The sequence below is a fragment of the Rhopilema esculentum genome, chromosome 21 (genome assembly GCF_057945365.1).
Source record: "Rhopilema esculentum isolate cy_ngs chromosome 21, ASM5794536v1, whole genome shotgun sequence".
Classification (NCBI taxonomy): Eukaryota; Metazoa; Cnidaria; class Scyphozoa; order Rhizostomeae; family Rhizostomatidae; genus Rhopilema; species Rhopilema esculentum.
In genome coordinates this window covers 10191901-10210551 of record NC_142835.1, presented here as the reverse complement: position 1 = coordinate 10210551, position 18651 = coordinate 10191901, and the positions used below count along the sequence as shown (strand labels likewise).

Genomic DNA, 18651 nt, shown 5'->3' with positions numbered 1-18651 from the left:
CTGCATGGCTCTAACAAGTGGTATAATAAAAACAGCAGTGAACCCAACAAAGAGTTTAGAATCTTTGCAGGGGTATCTCCGGGTAGAGACCTCACTTTCTTTTTTACCATACAAGCAATTTTTTAGAAAATACCAAAAGATTCATTTTGAAATTCAGACCCGTGACTGAAATTTTATAGAAACATGATAAAAAGATGGATGATGAATCAGAAGCATAAAAAATTGAAAAGTTTCACCAAACTGAAGAGATATTATAAAGACAAATCGCATACAATGAACTATACAAATCACCGATTTTTAGAAGAAAGACAATGAACATTTTCGACACTAGGGGTTATTGAATAGGTAGCTAATTATTAATTGTCACTATCCTTTTATAAGTCCCTGCTTCTTGAGGGCACCGATCAGGGATTCAACGTCTTCAACCTTGATTCCAGCCTCCCTCACAGGAGGATCCTCGACCGACAACGTTTCAAAGTGAGGTTTGATATCAACATCAAGATCTTCGGGTTTCTTCTTGTCGATTTTCTTCTTTTTCGCTTTCTGTTGGTGAAATGATTTGATAAAAGAGATGAGATTCCAAACACCATTAAAACTAAAAATGAGATGATACAGGCTTTCAACTGTATAAAGAATGCAGAGATGAAATAGGCTAGCCATTGCTGTACAGCGACCTGGTTTAGGCCTAACGGTTACTAGACAGTCTCTGTACATGCAATGTCGACTCACTTAAGATGTTTAATACCGTAGATATGTAGAATCTATAATCAACACCAATGTACATATAGCTTATACGAAGGCTAAGACACACTCTTTCAGTGCTCAAATTATTTTTAATAATACCCCGTGCTGCAAGAAGCAATAAAACCAAAATTTCTCAATTAAGATCAATCTAAAGATAAAATAAAAAAAGCCGCCATTGTGTAGACAGAAGGAGTTCGTTTTCTCTCTTGGACTCCAATGGTAATTTTCCTCTAGGCCCGCAGCACTGAATGGTCAACTATACCGGTCTTGTGCTTGCGTTTTTCTGATTGGCCTATTGCGATCCACAACTGGGTATATGTTTTTCATCGTGTTATTTCTGACCCTTATTCTGACGTTTTATGCTCTGAGGAGTGTCACACGAAAAAGATTTTAGTATGTCGTAAAATGTTTGCTTTTTCAAAGCCATTATGAATCTATGGACACAAAAACAAAGAGCAAAAGGAAAAAATAAAAAGAAAGGAACATAGAGTATCTCACAAATGGGATCGCAAGTACCCACCATAATATTAGGTAAAGTCGCATATCTTGGTTCGTTTAGCCTAAAATGCAACACAAACATTGTCATGATTAAAAGGAGCAATCTTTTAACATGTAAATCAACATAAGTTTGCAATGGATTTATCGTGATGCAAATGTAAACACTGGCAAATGACAAAAAAGTTATTTTGGAAGGTAGAACAGAGAAGCGGAAAGATAGAATACCTAAAACTTTTTGATGAAATATATTAAATACTTAAGTATGCTATGTTCACGCTTTCCAAGCTAATTTCAAATTTTCAGAATAAAAAGAATTCTGTTGCCGAAGTATTTCAAACGTGAAGACCCATGCCTAAGTTATCAGTCGCCATAATGACAATCACTATCGAGTGATTCCTAACCAATCAGCGAATTTGGAGACATGTTAAACATTCTAAATAAACTTTTAAGTTCAAAGTTATATACTTTGATAAAAAACCACCAACTGGGTCGTAGATTAAGCAACAGCAGTTCAGAAGCAAATGACACCTTTTATTTTCCTATAAAACAACAGCCCACATTAAGGCTAAATGGTCTCTTCAATGGATGTTTCAAACGTTGTACGCACAAAAACCATACCTCAAATCGGCGCTTACAACACATGGAAGTTTAACTTTAATAGTTTCTAGGCCACCGTCGATTTCTCTTGTAACGCGTAAATATCCGTTGTCTTTTTCTATTTTCGAAGCAAATGTGGCCTGTGACAAGGAGAAAAAGATGCGATAACAGCATTGCCAAAAGGTACTTAATATTTGAAGGAAAGTTCAAGTAACATTTGTATTGACGAAACTTTCATGAAATGAAGTTTTCCACTTGAAATATACGTATAAATGACATGAACTTGCTAACATAAACGTTTTAAAAATGAATAACTGTCATGACATACACTGCTTAGTATTTTGTTAATAAGCGACCCTCTTAATTAAGCAGGAGCAACGTCAGCACAGTAATTCCTAAGCAAGTAGAGTTTTGGCAACCCTAAGACATTTCTAGACCAGCGATACAAGTGTTAGCGAGCTGATGGGTCAGCAAAAAAGTTGGTTTCTGGTGAAACATTATAAAGAAAAAAAATAAAGAAACTTCTTAACAAAAAGGAGGAGCCATACATCAGCGTTTGGTACTTTAAAAACATTGATCAAGAATTATGAAATTTGGTTTCCCCATTCTGCCATTTTTGGCTTGAAGCCATAAAAAGTAACAAGGTCAACATAGAAAAGCCAGCTATAAGTGTATCTAGGTACAATAAAATGCTGAGAGGACAAGCTCCTTTTTATTACCTGTGACCAGTCGAGAAGACCAGCTAGTATTTGGGCTGTCTGGTTAGAATCATCATCAATGGCCTGAGAAAAATTGTCACAAAATTCAAATATATTTGCAAATGGTAGGATTTCAGTTACAAAGATCAATAAAATTGGTTAACATTGCAATGGAGAGAAATTTCAAAATGAGCACACCTGAGAATATGTTACATCTAATTTACATTGCAAAAGACTCAAACTGCATAGGGAGCTGCAGAGAGAGCAACAGAGAGAGAGATGAATAATAAATTATTAACATCCTGAAAGGATACATGAATTTCACTTGTCAGCAGACTGTAATCAACACAGATTTGCAAAGATAAAAATGTTCCTCAAAGTATGACAACACAAGTTTTTGAAAACATTCCAAAACAACTTTCTCTTAATTCAAAACCCAGTAACAAAAGAGCTTATCCATACTTTGAAAAAAGCTCCTTTGGTCAGTCAAATCATGAATCTAAATTTGACATTGAAAACCCTTATCATTATAAGGTATCAATTGATATTGCAAGTGAATTTTGTAGTGCCCCACCTGTTTTCCGAGAATGACTAAATCAGCTTTTTCTTGCTCCACAACTTTTGCCATCATTTTGGCAACTGCAAGGGGTTGCAACCCTGGGTAATCTTTGTCAGCAACAACAACATGAATACCTCTGTCAGCACCCATGGCCAAAGCAGTTCTTATTGTTTCCTGTTTAAAAACAAACACATCAGGGAACTATTCACATCCATTTACAATGTGTTCCAAAGGCTCCTACACTTAAATTAAGGCCCAGATTCAGTCAAAGCATTCATAGACCTTTTCCTTGTTGATAGTAGTCCAACACGATTCTCAATTATGTTCGACGATAAATAGATGAAATCGACAAATAAAGGAAATGTGTTGTAAGAGCTAGCTACTAAGTCAAACAGTATCACATCTTGTTGAAAAATTTCATTTAGTATCATGAGACATCCCAATAATGTCTCTGTTCTGTTCATGTTCTTCATCTGGCACTATTTCATTCACTTTGTAATTTCCATGAATAAATGTTGTAATGTGGACAAGATACCTTCACTTTTCATCTGCCATTGTGAACATTGCAGAAATGTAGGTTCATTGCAAAAGCTTTTGAAATGGTGGGAAAATCTTCATTGGGCTCCCCTTGAGAATCCCTCAAAAAGTTCCCTAAAATCCTTATGAGGATGCTTTGAACATTGTGACTTTTTAAGTTAAATCAAGCAGATTGTAGACTTTTTTAGGCTTGATATGGTATACTATGCCATGCTATTTAAAAGGTAATAAAAGTGTTCGTGTTTTTGACTGAATTTCTTTATAGAAATATCTGGAATTTTGTAAAAAACATTCAATTTTTTGTCCAAAAATATTTTGCCCAAATTTATTTGTCTGAAATTGTGTAGAAAAATGTAAGACCCTATTCTATTTTTCAGGCTGAATTGCCTTGTAATAAATGGGGGCCAAATTGCAAAACTTCAGCCTGACTTTACTCAAAGTTTATTATACACATCAAATTTGGTGACCAGCTTCCTTTATATAATAACAACTACCAACTGATTTTAGCATCCTTTTCCAGAAAAAATATCACAACAGAAATAATTCATCTTAAAAGATGATACTCAAAATATTTAATTCAGAAGTTCAGTAAATATTTTCTAGAATATTAACTAACTTCATTCTTGGCTGGTCCAAGACTCAGGGCAACAACTTCTGATGCAATTTTCTTCTCTTTGAGCCTTATGGCCTGAAATTGTGACAAAGGATTTAAATCAAAATTAAAAGTTAAACATTTATTGCATTCATTTTCATTTACTGTGGGTGGTCTTTCTTGTAAAGCCATTTGGGACTAACAGCTGACCTTGCAAAAACATCTGTCTCATGAAAGAGTGACACTATAAGGAAAATACAAGGACACATACATACTTTCTTAAAGTAGATTAGAGTGTCATTATTGGGACAAGTTCATCCCGTCAGTGAGGAATCTAGTCCTCATACATATAGTGAGCAAATGTAATTGATAGGTAAGAAGCTTTATGCCATTGGAAAACATTGAATACTTGACATCATTGAACTTTCATCAAACATGATAGGTCATATCAAAGAAAGGAGGACTGGCTGAATAAAAAAGCATAAATTGAGACAAAGGACTGGTAATGGACTTTCTGGTTATAAATGCTTATGATTCTCTAAATTTTCCCTTTTCAATTCCCTGCAGTTGGCAATTTATGCAGCCTTATGTTGAAATATTCAAATGCTATATTTACCTCTTCAACTGCAATTTCATCAAAGGGATTCATACTATGCTTCACTCCATCAGTAATAACTCCAGATTTGTCTGGTTTGATCCTGATCTAAAAATGAGAATATATCCAAAATATTTTCATAAAACTTGGTGATTCAATAATTTTAGCTGAAAAGCAAGACAATGAAAAAGAGTCTGGTTCTGTACATTTGTTCTATGCTTCCCAGTTTGCGGTGTTTCAGCTATTTCAGCTACTATCTACAAATCTTGCAATACCAAACTTATTTGCTATTTGTACCTTTTTAACAATGGCAGCTGGAGTTCCCAGCATTTTGGATTACTTTTAAAAGCAACTTGTTTAGGATATATATAAAAAAGGTTATTATCCAAAACAGTGGCGGCTTGTGACCTTCAAGGTTGGGAGGGCAGAAGGGCGATATTAGCAATGCGCATGCGAATATTTTTGTTTTCAAAAATACTAGCAGCAATTCTTGATTGAGCAGCAGAGCATGCAATGGAAAGTAAAGTAACCATTCAAAGTTTCCTTAATATAACTACACTACATCTTTGATAAAAATTCAAAAATTGGCTTCCTTATTTTGAAATTCACAGATTATGCAAATTTTTAAAAAAATATTTGAAAAAAAACATTAGATAGCAACTACTGAGTGAAACTTGCTCATGAACTTGGCAAAACCTTACATCTGGATAAAGAAATATTAGGATTCAGACTGCACAAAACAGAACCCTTTTTGAAATTTACTTTAATCTTTATCTATAAATGAGATAAACTTTGATCAAATCATTGTCTAACTTTAGCCTAGAAATTAGTCTTTTTATGGGTTTTTTCCTCTAAAGACCAATCAGCAGCAATTTTCAATAGAAACAGTTGTCAATCAGAGATTGAAAGTTCTTTTCCTTGATTTTTCAAAAATTTGTAAAATAATAAGAGTTTCTATAATAAATAATAAGACAATAATAAAATAAGACAATGTAAAATAAATAATAAGACAAAATGAGCCTTCTAATTTCATTATTTTGAAAACCTGAACAATTCTAGAGGCATTACATTCTCAAAAAATCATTCATTGAGTTATAGGTATTCTGAAGATATTTTTTTCTTGATTCTTCAGTCAAGTGATTGCAAGAATATAAATTTGTGTTGTCACCCAGAAAGTCAAATATGAAATGAGAAGACATATGAAATGTGAATGTGGCTGGCTAACTAGAGTCAATTGTTCTGAATATAGAACCAACTAGATTCTAGCTTTGGTTGTGGTGGAAATCTTCTTAAATGAAAATTCAAGTACAAAACCAAGTAGAAACAACAAATTTTAACTGGCCTTCAACAATACCAATTGTTGGCATTGAGAAATAAACAAATAATGGAGATGAGATTTTTATATGAGGCACTTTTACCTCTTGTAGAATAATTTTGCCCTTCTATGTTTATAGTTTGAAAAAAGATTAATAACATTGCAATTAAAGTCCACAAAGATTCTTATGTCTTGTTCAATTGACCGCATTACCAAAGCACTTAGTCTATCCTCTGACGTTGTATTATTTAATAATTTCTTGACTTATTTGAGAATTAAGAAACACCTCTGTGCTTCACAGGAAAACATCTGAAAAGCTCTGGTTGATTATATATCACTGCAGGCTCAGATATCAGTTTTAAATCCACCCAGCTGCATTTTCTAAAACCACAGATGGAAAGCATTGCTCATACTTTGAGAAGGAGTCACTTTCAAACCAAACAGTAAGATCAATGAAGTCAAATCTCTGACAGCAATTAGCAATAATTATGCAACATCACTGAAAATTTTTGAACTTTCTGCATCAAGTGTCATAACACGGCCTGTTGTGCATCTGAATGTGTCTTTGGAAAAAGACAAGCTATCCTTTCTCTCAAATTATTAATGTCATGGATAAAATTTTGTATGCTCTTTTCTTCTTAATTGATGTTGGACAATCCTGATGCTTTTATGGTAGTGCAAACAGAGTATCATGAAAGTTGGTATTTAACTTTTTCAGATAAATGTATCCAGTCATTCACCCTTGTGTGTATCCAAAATTTTCACATAGTGCCCCACCAAAAAATCAACAGTTGTCAGTACACTTTCCCTGATTCGCTACATCCCGTCAGCCAACTGTACTTTGTGTAGGCCTACCATGTTGTTGTAAAGCGATGACTGGTTACTGGTGTCTTGGTGTTGAATAACGGAAGGTCTGGCCTGTCAGGACCTAAACATTTCACCCTAAGTTTTTCTTCAAGTCATAATCAATAAAAGGGGCGAGTTGTGGTTGTTGCTTAAAGTGGGAGAGCAAAATAATTCTAGCCCCAAAAATTAGCCAATCAGAGGTCACTTGTACACATATCAGATAGGGGCAAAAAAATTTGCCCATAAAATGACATCATTGCTCAAGGCTCTAGTCTAGCAACTCAGAAGAGAGGCTAAGGACAAAAAGCAATGGCAAGAGGCTGTTTATAGAAGAGATATTCGTACTTAAATAATAAAACAAGGCAAGCCAGGATTGAAAGTCAATAAAAATTTCTAAGATTTGCTTTTAAACCTTTTGGAGGGGCATTGCCCCAGATGCCCATTAGCACGAGCCGCCACTGATCTAAAATAACTCAGAATACTTTTTTCTGCAAATATATTATTAGTGGGGCACAATCAGCACAAAAATAAGGAGAATGAGAAAACAAGCCTTCCAAAGTGAAAACATATAGGAAAATTTTGAAGTGCAATTAGAATGCATTGACTTTATATGAATGAACATGAATTTGCTAAAGATACTCTTCGACTAAGAATTGAACCAAAAAACTGAAAGGTATGGTTATTAAATTATATAATGCAGGTTTCGGCAAATGTGAAGACTTCGGTGAGGATTTTCTATACAGTCCGTTAGGCGTTTTTCCGTTCTTATCAATTTCGATAATATATTTAGCTACGGTCAAATACGCTTATTCCTTATTTTTGAAAATTCTGATTGTTTCTGTTTGTGTGATTCAAACGATGAGGTGTCAATTAGAAATTGCCTAGGCCGTTTTCCAAGTCATGAGAAAAAAGGCAAAATGGTCTGACGTCACCCTATGATTGGAGAAACATTTGCTCAGTTTTAAATTTCAACGTAAAGTTTTATCGTCAAGCTATATCTACCTTCACAGCATAGTCAATCACTCTCTTGCAGCCCACGAGGACCCTAAGTGGGGACGCCATGATGGTCTTCGTCCAGAATCAACCGCTGACAAGGCAAAGTCCAAGCGCCTCCGCAACGTCATGATGGCCGTCCTAGAAATTTTGACATTTATCAATGTTTGTTTGTTTGTAACCTAATTTTAATTCGATATTGCTTCTATCTATACATTTATTAATATGGATATATACACATACAACTAATCTAAATCGAATCTACTGTATAACAAATGAAGAGGAAATAACTAAGGAAATAAATACGTACATACATAAGCTAAATATTTGAAGCAACTTACATACAAATATGATGACTATACAAAGGTTAAATATATGTGGGTCAAAGTTCAATTTGTAGTTTAGTGTTACACCTAGGAGTTTAAAGGCAATCTGTCTCGTTGTGGATTGGTTAACCAGAACAATAGCTGGAACAATAGCCTAAACACGATTCCAGCGCTCCGCCATATTTTTTACAATGCGATAAATTAAAGGGGGACTGGAAGCAATAAAAATCCATTTGTTCTTATAACCAATCAACGTCGGGACAGATTGCCTTTAACAGTCTCTTCAGATTTGATGGAATGTCCTTGAAAATTAAGATTTATGCCGGAAGTATTTGTCTGGTCCCTCTTAACAAAAAGTGCACGGAATTTGTTCTGGTTTGCAATCATTTCATTTTGTTCGAGCCATGACAAAGCGCTGTCGGCTTCATTTTCCAAGACCCTGACACGATCTGGCAAGGATTTGGAAAAGAAAGCAAGCGTGTTGTCATCAGCATAATTATACATGGTTGCTTGCTTTATAATAGAGAAAATGTCGTTTATGTAGAAATTGAAAAGAATAGGACCTAAAACGGATCCCAGTGGTACTCTTGATACAATATCTTGAAAGGAACTGTAGACGTTATTTATTCGGGCCTTTTGCTTCCGTTTTTTAATATAGGAATAGACAAGAACCAGGGCATTTTCTTCAAAACCATATGCATGAAGTTTAGCCATAATCGAATCATACGGGATGCAATCAAAAGCTTTTGACAGGTCCATCAAAACGGACCCTACAATAAAATTATTGTCAAGCTTAGATTTCCACTCTTCTACAAGTTTAGTCAAAACATTTTGTGCACTGTAAGCTGTTCTATACGCTGCAATGAAAATTGAAAGAGTCTTATCAAGAAAGGGAATGAGCTGTTCCTTTAGAATTTTCTCAAAGATTTTGGAAAAAGTGTTGAGTATACTGACTGGACGATAATTTATCTCCACAGTACGAGCGGGCTCATCTTTGTCTAAAGGGCAAACTGCAGCAGTTTTTGCATTCTGGGGAAATGTGAAATTTCGAATGCTGCAATTGATGGCGAACTGTAACTGTAGAAAGTGTGGATTTGTAAATAGTGCATTTTCTTAAATGTGCAGCATAAAATGCCAATCGAAAAGCCCAAGATAGGATTAGGTAATTTTTTTCAATGCAAAGTGAATGCCTAAATCCCACCCTATAATTTTTTTATTTGTTTCTTTTCCAAAGCAGGTCGGGAGCTGGCAAAATAGTGTTGATGTGGACAGTTGATGTATTGTACTCATAAGAAAATGATAATTGGACAATAAATAAGAATAAAGCAACTTCAGAACCCGAACTTCAGTACATGCGGAGGAAAGTCAATTGTACTTTGTGAGATTGTTGTGCTGTTTTGAAGTAAGACGGGCAAAGTCAGTATACAACTTTAAATCTCAAGTTAGTTTGCTTTTATGACTCACTTCAAAAAAATAATAGGTTTTTTGGGAAATCTGCTAGACTATGATTTCCTGCCCGTAATGTAAGGTTTTTTAAATTGGAAAGGCATTGAAAAGATTCCTCTCAAGGCAACAGCAGCTGAACGGTAACATGCCTCTTGGTGGTGGCTGGGGGGAACATTTGATTGGGAATGTTACATAACAGGGACTATAGCCCTCCCAACTTTTTTGCAAAAATAAGTTCAAAAACGTTTTGAAGGTTTACGCTGATGAACCCATAAGTAGCGGTTCTTCTTGCCTGGAAACCTGTTTTTGTTCGTTTTCATGGTGTTTTATCTGGTTTGATCAAAGATAAATTTGTATCTTATCTAACGCGGCTTTGTAATTGAAATCATCTCTGAGTCGTTATGTTTATGAATGAGGACAGAAAAAAGCAACATTTTCTGAAAGGGGTGTTTCCATCCGTAACGTTTTTGAAGTAAAGATTTGACGACAAAGAATTTGTTGGGTTGAATGCAATTAAAAGCTTTTCATAAGCAAGAAGAGACTTCAGAAAACTTTATCCAGCTTTTGTCCCAGATAAAAATTTATCAAGATTTCATTCCATCATGCATTGAAGTTTGGACTTGCTCCAGGCGAGAAATTGGCTCGAATTCTTGCAGCAAACCCTTATTTTGCCGACGTAGAGAGGCTGATACCAGCCTACAACAAGATAGAAACAGGCGGGGAAAGCAGCATAGCTCCAGTTACACTGAACAAATATATGAATATTGCAATAAATATGCTTGATCTCGTAATTTTCGAGTTCCATGAACAGCTGCTAAGATATGGCTTCAAAAAAAACCAAAAGCACTGAAGTATGGGGAGCAAGATTGATTTCAGGGGGTTTTCGAAGGAGAGAGGAAAGAACCAATAATTTTGACGGAGATCTGCAAAAACCATGTATAAGGGAAAGGATTTATTTTCGATAATTTTTTGCTGACAAGATATCCTTTTACGTTGCTAAATTTCTTAATGACCAAGTCCATATATTGTCAAAAATCAGCTTTTGTTGCTTGTATTTCATTCATTTAGGATTTTACCCAATTATGACATGCAATTTGCACAATGGTGGCAGTTTCTTTATTTGCCACGCCGATTGGGCCAATCCCAGCAAAGTGCTACGCCGAATTTCTTTAAAAAATGTGGATCTGTAAAAATTTCTTATTTTAGGCTCTGGCCCGTCGGAAACGGGGGGAGGGCTGGGGGCCAACAAAGATGAAAAATGTTTTGAGCCAATCAGACTGTTTGTTTACAATTTGAACCAGCCAATGGTATAGCGTCAAAGACAATAGAAATCTGGAGAGAAAATAGCATCGAATCAGCCGCAACAGTAACGCTCGCACCTCCTATCCAAAGCTGTGGGGAAAAACCGGCGCCACAAAAAGTTAACGCTGAACGCGAAAATTGTCATTATTGAAGTGCTTCATACAATTATGCATAGCAAAGGAGTATATCTAAAACTTTGCCGTCCCCATTTTTGAAATTCGGTCGTTAACCAGAGATAAGCGATGAAACGTTTAGCCCATTATTGCCCTGATTGAATCTGCTTACGTTGGTTATGGTTGGTTGTACTCCAAGAAAGCGGCATCATGTCATTTTATTGAAAAACAGGTCATTTTGAAATCTTTTTACAGGTCGTTGATAATAAACCTTGAAAAATTGTGCATATTTTACTTGTTATTTCAAAAATTGCTTGTTTAAAAATTTGTAAAGTAAAATTTGAAACCTCTGCATGACCTGCAAAAGTTTGAATCAAACCTTCAACTGAAAAAACCAAGGGAGATATAACAAGCTACATTTTTTGAGTTCTCATTATCTTATTGGAATACAACGATCAGGGTCATTATTGAGCTTATATTTTGTAAAGTGGTACATTCTCCAACTTTTTTTAATGAAACTTTGCAAAAATATTTAAATATATTGACATGCAAAGTTGGGAAACCTTGAACCTTTCACTCAACAAAGACGCTCTACATTTTACAGTAAAGCCTGGTTTCCATATAGCCGTAAGGCTGCCTGCGCCTGCCTGCGACTGCTTTCTGCCATCTTCCATCTTCCATCCCTACGGTATCGCCGGCAGACAATTCTTTATGGAAACGCTTTCTAACGGTACCGCAGGCAGCTGTTTGAAGTGCCGTAAGACTGCCGGGAGAGCCGGGAGAAAGTTGAACGAGTTCAACTTTTCCCGGCTCTTACGGCAGCCTCCCGGTACCGCCGGCAGACAAATTACAAATGGAAACGCCTTGCCTGCGGCTGTCTGCGGCATTCTTTTGTTCAAACGGATCATGTGATGTGCAAGAACCAATTGAAACAGGGCTTTGTTGTTGAATTTTGCCCGCCAGTTTTTCCCGCTCAAATTTTACCTAGTTACCGGCATAGTTACCGATACCTCAGGCAATTGAAAACAGAACGTTTCCATTTGCCGGCGCTGCTGTAAGGGTGGAAGATGGAAGATGGCAGAAAGCAGTCGCAGGCAGTCGCAGGCAGCCTTACGGCTATATGGAAACCAGGCTTAAAGAAGAATACAATTCTTGAACCGTCAAGCACTTCGTAAGTACTTCTGAGTTTTTTCTTAAATGAATCCGTACTTAAGTCACTAAAAAAACCAGGGGATTTATTTCAGTGGAGACAGATAGCGTGGGCCGTTGCGTGCTTAGAGAAAACATTTTATCGTTTACTGTCTAACGTTTTGAAGCCTTTATAACAATTCGTGTCCACAAAATTCGTTGACAAATCGCCTAAAAAACCATGAGAAGAACCATTGCTTGCACCTACAAAAATACCAAAATCAGGAATAGGCATATGATTTTGGAATAAATATTTGCAACAATGCCGCTATTTTCTCAAGATATGCATTTCTTCTATACGCAACACTCTAGAACGCACTCAATGAAAGAAAGTTGACGGACTGAGCAGAGGGGAAAAATGCTCTGATTGGTTGATCCATTCCTGCGTTCGAAGCGCGTTCTACTTCGACTTTCCCGCCTTGCCGAGTCAAGACACGCACGAAGTTTTTCCGCTCGGTGTTTAGATGAAATGAATGGACATTTAAAGACCGGGAAAGCCAACAAAACAAAGTTCAGTTAATTCCATTTTATTAACTTCAAGTTCTTCCAAAATCATAATTTTGCTGCCGATCTTCGACCGCAAATTAAGTGACAATGCCAAGTTTTCAGGCCACACAATCACATGGCCTTGGGACTTAGGACAGAAGCGGGCGAGAGCACTAGGGAACCAAAACACAGATAAGATCAATTTAAATTATTTTTATTGTTAAAACTTATGAATTATTTATAAGGCATAACCAGCCTAAAAAGACTGTAGTATTTTATTTCTCGATGTGACAGATGAGTAGGTATAGAAATCTACCTAACTTGACTTGCACATAAATAACATTCTTTAAAACATCAAACGGGAAACAGTTCACCTTGCAAAAACACAAGATCGCACGGCAATATTAATAGGTATCATTAAGCATCTCTTGCCTCGAGAAGCTGTCTCGAAAATTCTACTCAATACAACTCCTTTCATCAATATGTTCGTTTGGATTTTAACTTCCGGCCTTAATACACATCAAAATTAAATCACCCAAATATACATGAGCTTTTCAAAACAAGATGGGGGATGGGGGAAAACACGACAAACAATAGTGCACATTTTGGCGGCGGTGGATGTATTTGTCTTTGGTCTGTGTTTCGTATGAACAGTGGTGTAGTCATCAATTATCAGAACTATCAACCATTTATTTTCAACAGCTTTTTGGACAATCGCTTTAACGACGTCTTCGTTTTCAGCCGATAGCTTTCTTAATTCGTTGCTTAATGTCTTGGTGCAAACGGTGTTACCTATTGTTTTTTCAGTCTCTATACCTTCTTGCGATACGTGATTCATTTTCAAATATAGGCGTGTTGTTTTTGAAAAACGTTACATTTTTGGCTTTTGCCAAAGCAAAGCTTGTATATTATTTCCATTGCCAAAACTGCATTTTTCGTCTTTTTGTTTCTGAATGACGTTTCTTTGTCATGGACTTTAATAGGCTATCGAAAAGTTGATGAGCACCATTTTCTTTGCAAAATTTTCGAAATAATTTAGTTTTAAAAATTGGTGGCTCTCCTTCGACATTTATTCTTTGGTGCAACGCTTTTCTAATGGCCTCAACTTCGACTTCCAAATTTGGTCCTAGTTAGAGATAAGAAATAAAATATTTTATGGCATATTTTATAGTTTTCAAGGAAATAGCATTTAAGACCCTCAAAGAATGAGAATGATGTTGATATAAATATGGACAGGAAAGTGAGATGGGTGATGAGATTTAGGGTGGATGTAATCGAAAAATGACGATATCTATGATTATGATTATGATTGATAATTTATGATGACGATGATAACGCGTCATATCGAACGTTTAAAACGCAATTTCGAGCCCTTTGTTTAGCGAATGCCTATGAGCCAATCGCGTCTCTTTAAATTTAACTATAATTTAAACATTCGATCTTCGAGGCAGTCAAGTTTAAAGCTTTCGTTTTAAAGTTAAAATCGTTCAAAATGGTTTTCTTCATTTATTTTTAACTGTTAGAGCAGCGGATTTGTCTGATAGGAATCTGATGGTGCATTTTGTTATGAACAAATGATGATATAATTTTGCGGCTAAACATCTGTGCAGTTGCTCCACTGGCACCTTAGGTAAGTTCTAATCAATGCTTGTAATTTTTATTGATGGCGAGGTATTTTAGGAAAAAACCTACTTTTTGACAGGTTGCTGATCGACTGATGCATCTTATCAGATACTTGTTTTGGTAAAAGTCGGTCACCATAAGGGCTTTCAAAAATGTGGCCAAATTTTGTTGATATTTTGCGCCAGTTTGCGACGTCCAGGAGTGTTCTGCTTTTGGCCTGATTTGATTCGGGTTGCGAACTGTCGTTTTCGTAGCTACCAGCTCCTCCGTTTTCGTATCTTAGTTCAGAGACCTGAAATGCAATTCCGTTGCAGATAAGAAACAGCTCAACAATTTTATGTTCAAACAGAAACTAAAAATTTTTTCCAGACCTACCATGACTCAAAGCACAATTTACTTTGAAAAGCAATGGTTATTAGATCATTGATTTAGTATGCTGTATAAACTTTCAAATTTTAATTCTTTCAAGTAGCGCTTATTGCTGTAATTTATATCTTTTTTTTTGTAAAGTTCCTAGGGATTTGTGGATAAATAACATGATAAAACGAAATCTCACTTCACTTTCGTGTCCATAATTTGTTAGCTGCGTTGGTCTGACCAGTCTTTTTGATCCAACTCTCTTGGGCTTTCTGCCAACTTTTCGATTATCATCATACGTTACCTAAAAAAAAATAGTAAGGTATTTGTCGATAGTCACACAAAAATTTCAGAATTTCCATTTTATTTAATCCCAAAGTGAGTGTTTTTCCACTAAAATTATCTCAGTTATAATAATTATCGAATCTGTAAAAGCAATCGAGATATTCACTATTAGTTCTTTTTCATATTCTAAGATGTATTGTTTACTTGTAATTATGGTAATTATTTTAACCAATGTTTATAGTAATTATATTGGCAACGGACCATTTGAATCATACTCAGCCCTCTCTTATCTTAGGTATAAATGAGTAATGTTTTTTAATAAACTGCTTATTGCGTAGAAGTTGATAAATTTAAGTAGGAACTACGATTAAAATGTCAAGAATTAATTTTTTTTCTCGTGGCTTTTTTTACATGCCCATTTCACACTGTTGTTAGTAGGCCTCATCGGTAAAATTTTGATTATTAACTATACCTTGTATTTTTTTCCCGTCATCCTCCACCTGGAAATCTCTCTAGAACAGCACGAGCAAATGTCCCCCTTTCCGGATACGTTTCCAAAAGCTTTTTGCAGCTCTGCAGTGGAAATTGACGCGGTGTCGAAAATTTTTTGTATTTCTGCCACTTTCTTCCGCAAACAACCTATCCATTTTTGGACCGATAAATGTCTTTGGGACTTCCGACGCAAATATAAATGTATAAAAGAACAACAAAACATAGAAAAATGATCGAAGAACTCGCCATTTTCTCTTTCGCTAGCTATCTTTCACCTTTTGTTCAAAATTTTTAATGTTGCTTTGACAGTCATGTGTCTTAAACAACAAAGGGATATCACGTCATTTCCATTATTTAAAAAAGCGCGAAAAATGTGTGAGTTTAAAACGAGACCAAACTAAGATGGCTATCCATCACTACAGGTTCAATTTCGTTGCTAGGGCCAGAACAAAAAGCTTGTTTTTGTTTCCCTGTGAGCTCTTCGCGCATGGCAAGTGCAATTTTCCCCTTTGCTGACGGACTGTCTTAGGGTTAAGAACATGCAAGAAAAAGGCAGAATGAAGGGAAAAACCCGAGTTTGATAATCATCTCTCCGTCTTACTTTAAAATATACGACGTACATACTTTGTAAGTAAAAAATGACCTGTTTTTCAATAAAATGACACGATGCCGTTTTCTTGGAGTACAACCAACCATAACCAACGTAAGCAGATTCAATCAGGGCAATAATGGGCTAAACGTTTCATCGCTTATCTCTGGTTAACGACCGAATTTCAAAAATTTGGGCCGGAAAAGTTTTAGATATTCTCCTTTGCTATGCATAATTGTATGAAGCACTTCAATAATGACAATTTTCGCGTTCAGCGTTAACTTTTTGTGGCGCCGGTTTTTCCCCACAGCTTTGGATAGGAGGTGCGAGCGTTACTGTTGCGGCTGATTCGATGCTATTTTCTCCTCAGATTTCTATTGTCTTTGACGCTATACCATTGGGTGGTTCAAATTGTAAACAAACAGTCTGATTGGCTCAAAACATTTTTCATCCTTGTTCTGGGGGCCGGATCTCCCTCAATAATTGTCAGAAAGTAGTATATTTCCTTTATAACAGTGTACTGAATGAGAAGGAATACAATGGGTACTGTTACTAGATCTTTATTTAATTTTTTGTTATGATAATATTTCGGGTTACAAGTCTTCCTACCTTATAACTCGTATCTGCGAGTAGTAATGTTAATTTTAAGTTAACGTCATAGCTTATTTCAATATTCTCGAGGACAAAACTAGATAATTTGTCCAGGGGCGAAAAAAATAGGCTTGTTCATGCTAGCCTGCGTCCAGAAAAAATTAGAAGCTTCAGTACCCGGAGAATATGAATTACAAACGATTGAATTTGTAAAAGCCCATAGCTTAGTGTTTGCATATAACTTTAAAAATTCTGTGTCTAACCTTTAGAGTTCCTTAATCGAGGTAGAGGATCATAACAGAAGCAAGTTTATCGATAGAACTTTCATGACACGAGCATTTGAAAGCAATAGAAACATTTAATAGTCCTACTGTTTGCAGCTGCAAAAACCCTTCCAAAGAAGTATCTGATATTTTTAGAAATTTTCTTATCATAAAATATTAATAACGGGCCCCAAATTTTAAAATTAATGACACCATCACCAGGAAACGGGTATTGAAACTTCCAAAATGAACATCACCCTTTGAGTCTTATGAAGAAAGTGAGTGCACGTAGTCGATATTTTTTTAATTGAATAAAACTTCACTTTACTTTGCTGTTTGAAGATTCCCGGAAAAATGGATGACATATATAATAGGTAAAAGCTATGGCCTTGATCACACAAACACCGTGAAAATTCTTATACCAGAATTACTTTTGTAGGCCGATAAGCATTCAAAGCCATTTTCATGTTAGAAGAAAATTTCAGATAATTATTTTACGGATTAAAAGGATATTTATGTAAAATTCATGCAGCAAAATATATTTTGTAGATATGGCCAAGAACCACAAAAAATTGTAAAAATCTCGGTCTTTGGATGTTGCAAGGAATTATGAAAGCACCTATCCATCTGAAGTAATCTTCGGGCCTAGTCCGCATTTTAAACACGTAATCGATAACTATCTAAGTTAAATGCATTTATGTCTAGATTCATCAAACAACCCGTTTTCGACAATCAGTGCTGCTTTAATAAAAGACCCTTTATCTTTCATCGTGGTCGGCTCACTTTGTCGTTCCTCGGTCCTGTGTCTCGTTCTAGCACTATAAGTGAGGGTCATTCCAGACATTGATATGAAATTCAAGACCAGAAATCTATCCTTGACCAGAAATTCAAGCTCTAACAGCCAAAGTGGATGGCCTGACTTTTCGGTAGGTTACCTGATTTCTCGTGACAATTTAGCCTTTTCACATTCCTTATCGATCACGAAGTCACATTCATAACATAGTTCCTAATAATCAAAAGTAACGGCCAGTTTCTTCCATTTTTCACGAGAAGGCAATACATTCACAAAAAATGATAATAACCAACGAAAACCTTGATGTTTGGCAATTACTTTGGCAATAGTTTCGTTTTGTAGCAATAATAGCTAGATTTTTCTGTAGGTTAAACTTTTTCTCACGACAATTTAGCCTTTTCAAATTCCTTATAGATCACGTAGTCACATTCATAATAATCAAAAGTAACGGCCAGTTTCTTCCATTTTCCATGAAAAAGCAATACATTGACAAAAAAAGATGATAACCAGTGAAAACCTTGATGTTTGGTAATTTTTTTGGCAATAGTTTCGTTTTGTAGCAATAGCTATATTTTTCTGTAGGTAAAACTTTTTCTCGCGACAATTTAGCCTTTTCACATTTCTTAACGATCACGTAGTCACATTCATAATAAACAAAAGGAACGGCCAGTTTCTTCCATTTTCCATGAAAAGGCAATACATTCACACAAAAAAGATGATAACCAGTGAAAACCTTGATGTTTGGCAATAGTTTCGTTTTGTAGCAATAGCTAGATTTTTCTGTAGGGTACCCTTTTTGTCGCGACAATTTAGCCTTTTCACA

At 35.7% G+C, this 18651-nt stretch overlaps 1 protein-coding gene across 1 annotated transcript; it reads right to left on the bottom strand.

Moving 5' to 3' along the window:
• Positions 1–230: 230 nt before the first annotated feature.
• LOC135684146 (electron transfer flavoprotein subunit beta) lies at positions 231–8128 on the bottom strand. Its single transcript, XM_065199561.2, has 8 exons — positions 7984–8128; positions 4842–4928; positions 4250–4321; positions 3112–3270; positions 2559–2621; positions 1861–1979; positions 1265–1304; positions 231–543 (listed from the first exon to the last, which is right to left on the bottom strand). Exons 1-8 carry the CDS (start codon positions 8041–8043, stop codon positions 367–369), a joined length of 777 nt encoding a protein of 258 aa, XP_065055633.2. The 5' UTR covers positions 8044–8128; the 3' UTR covers positions 231–366.
• Positions 8129–18651: the final 10523 nt, after the last annotated feature.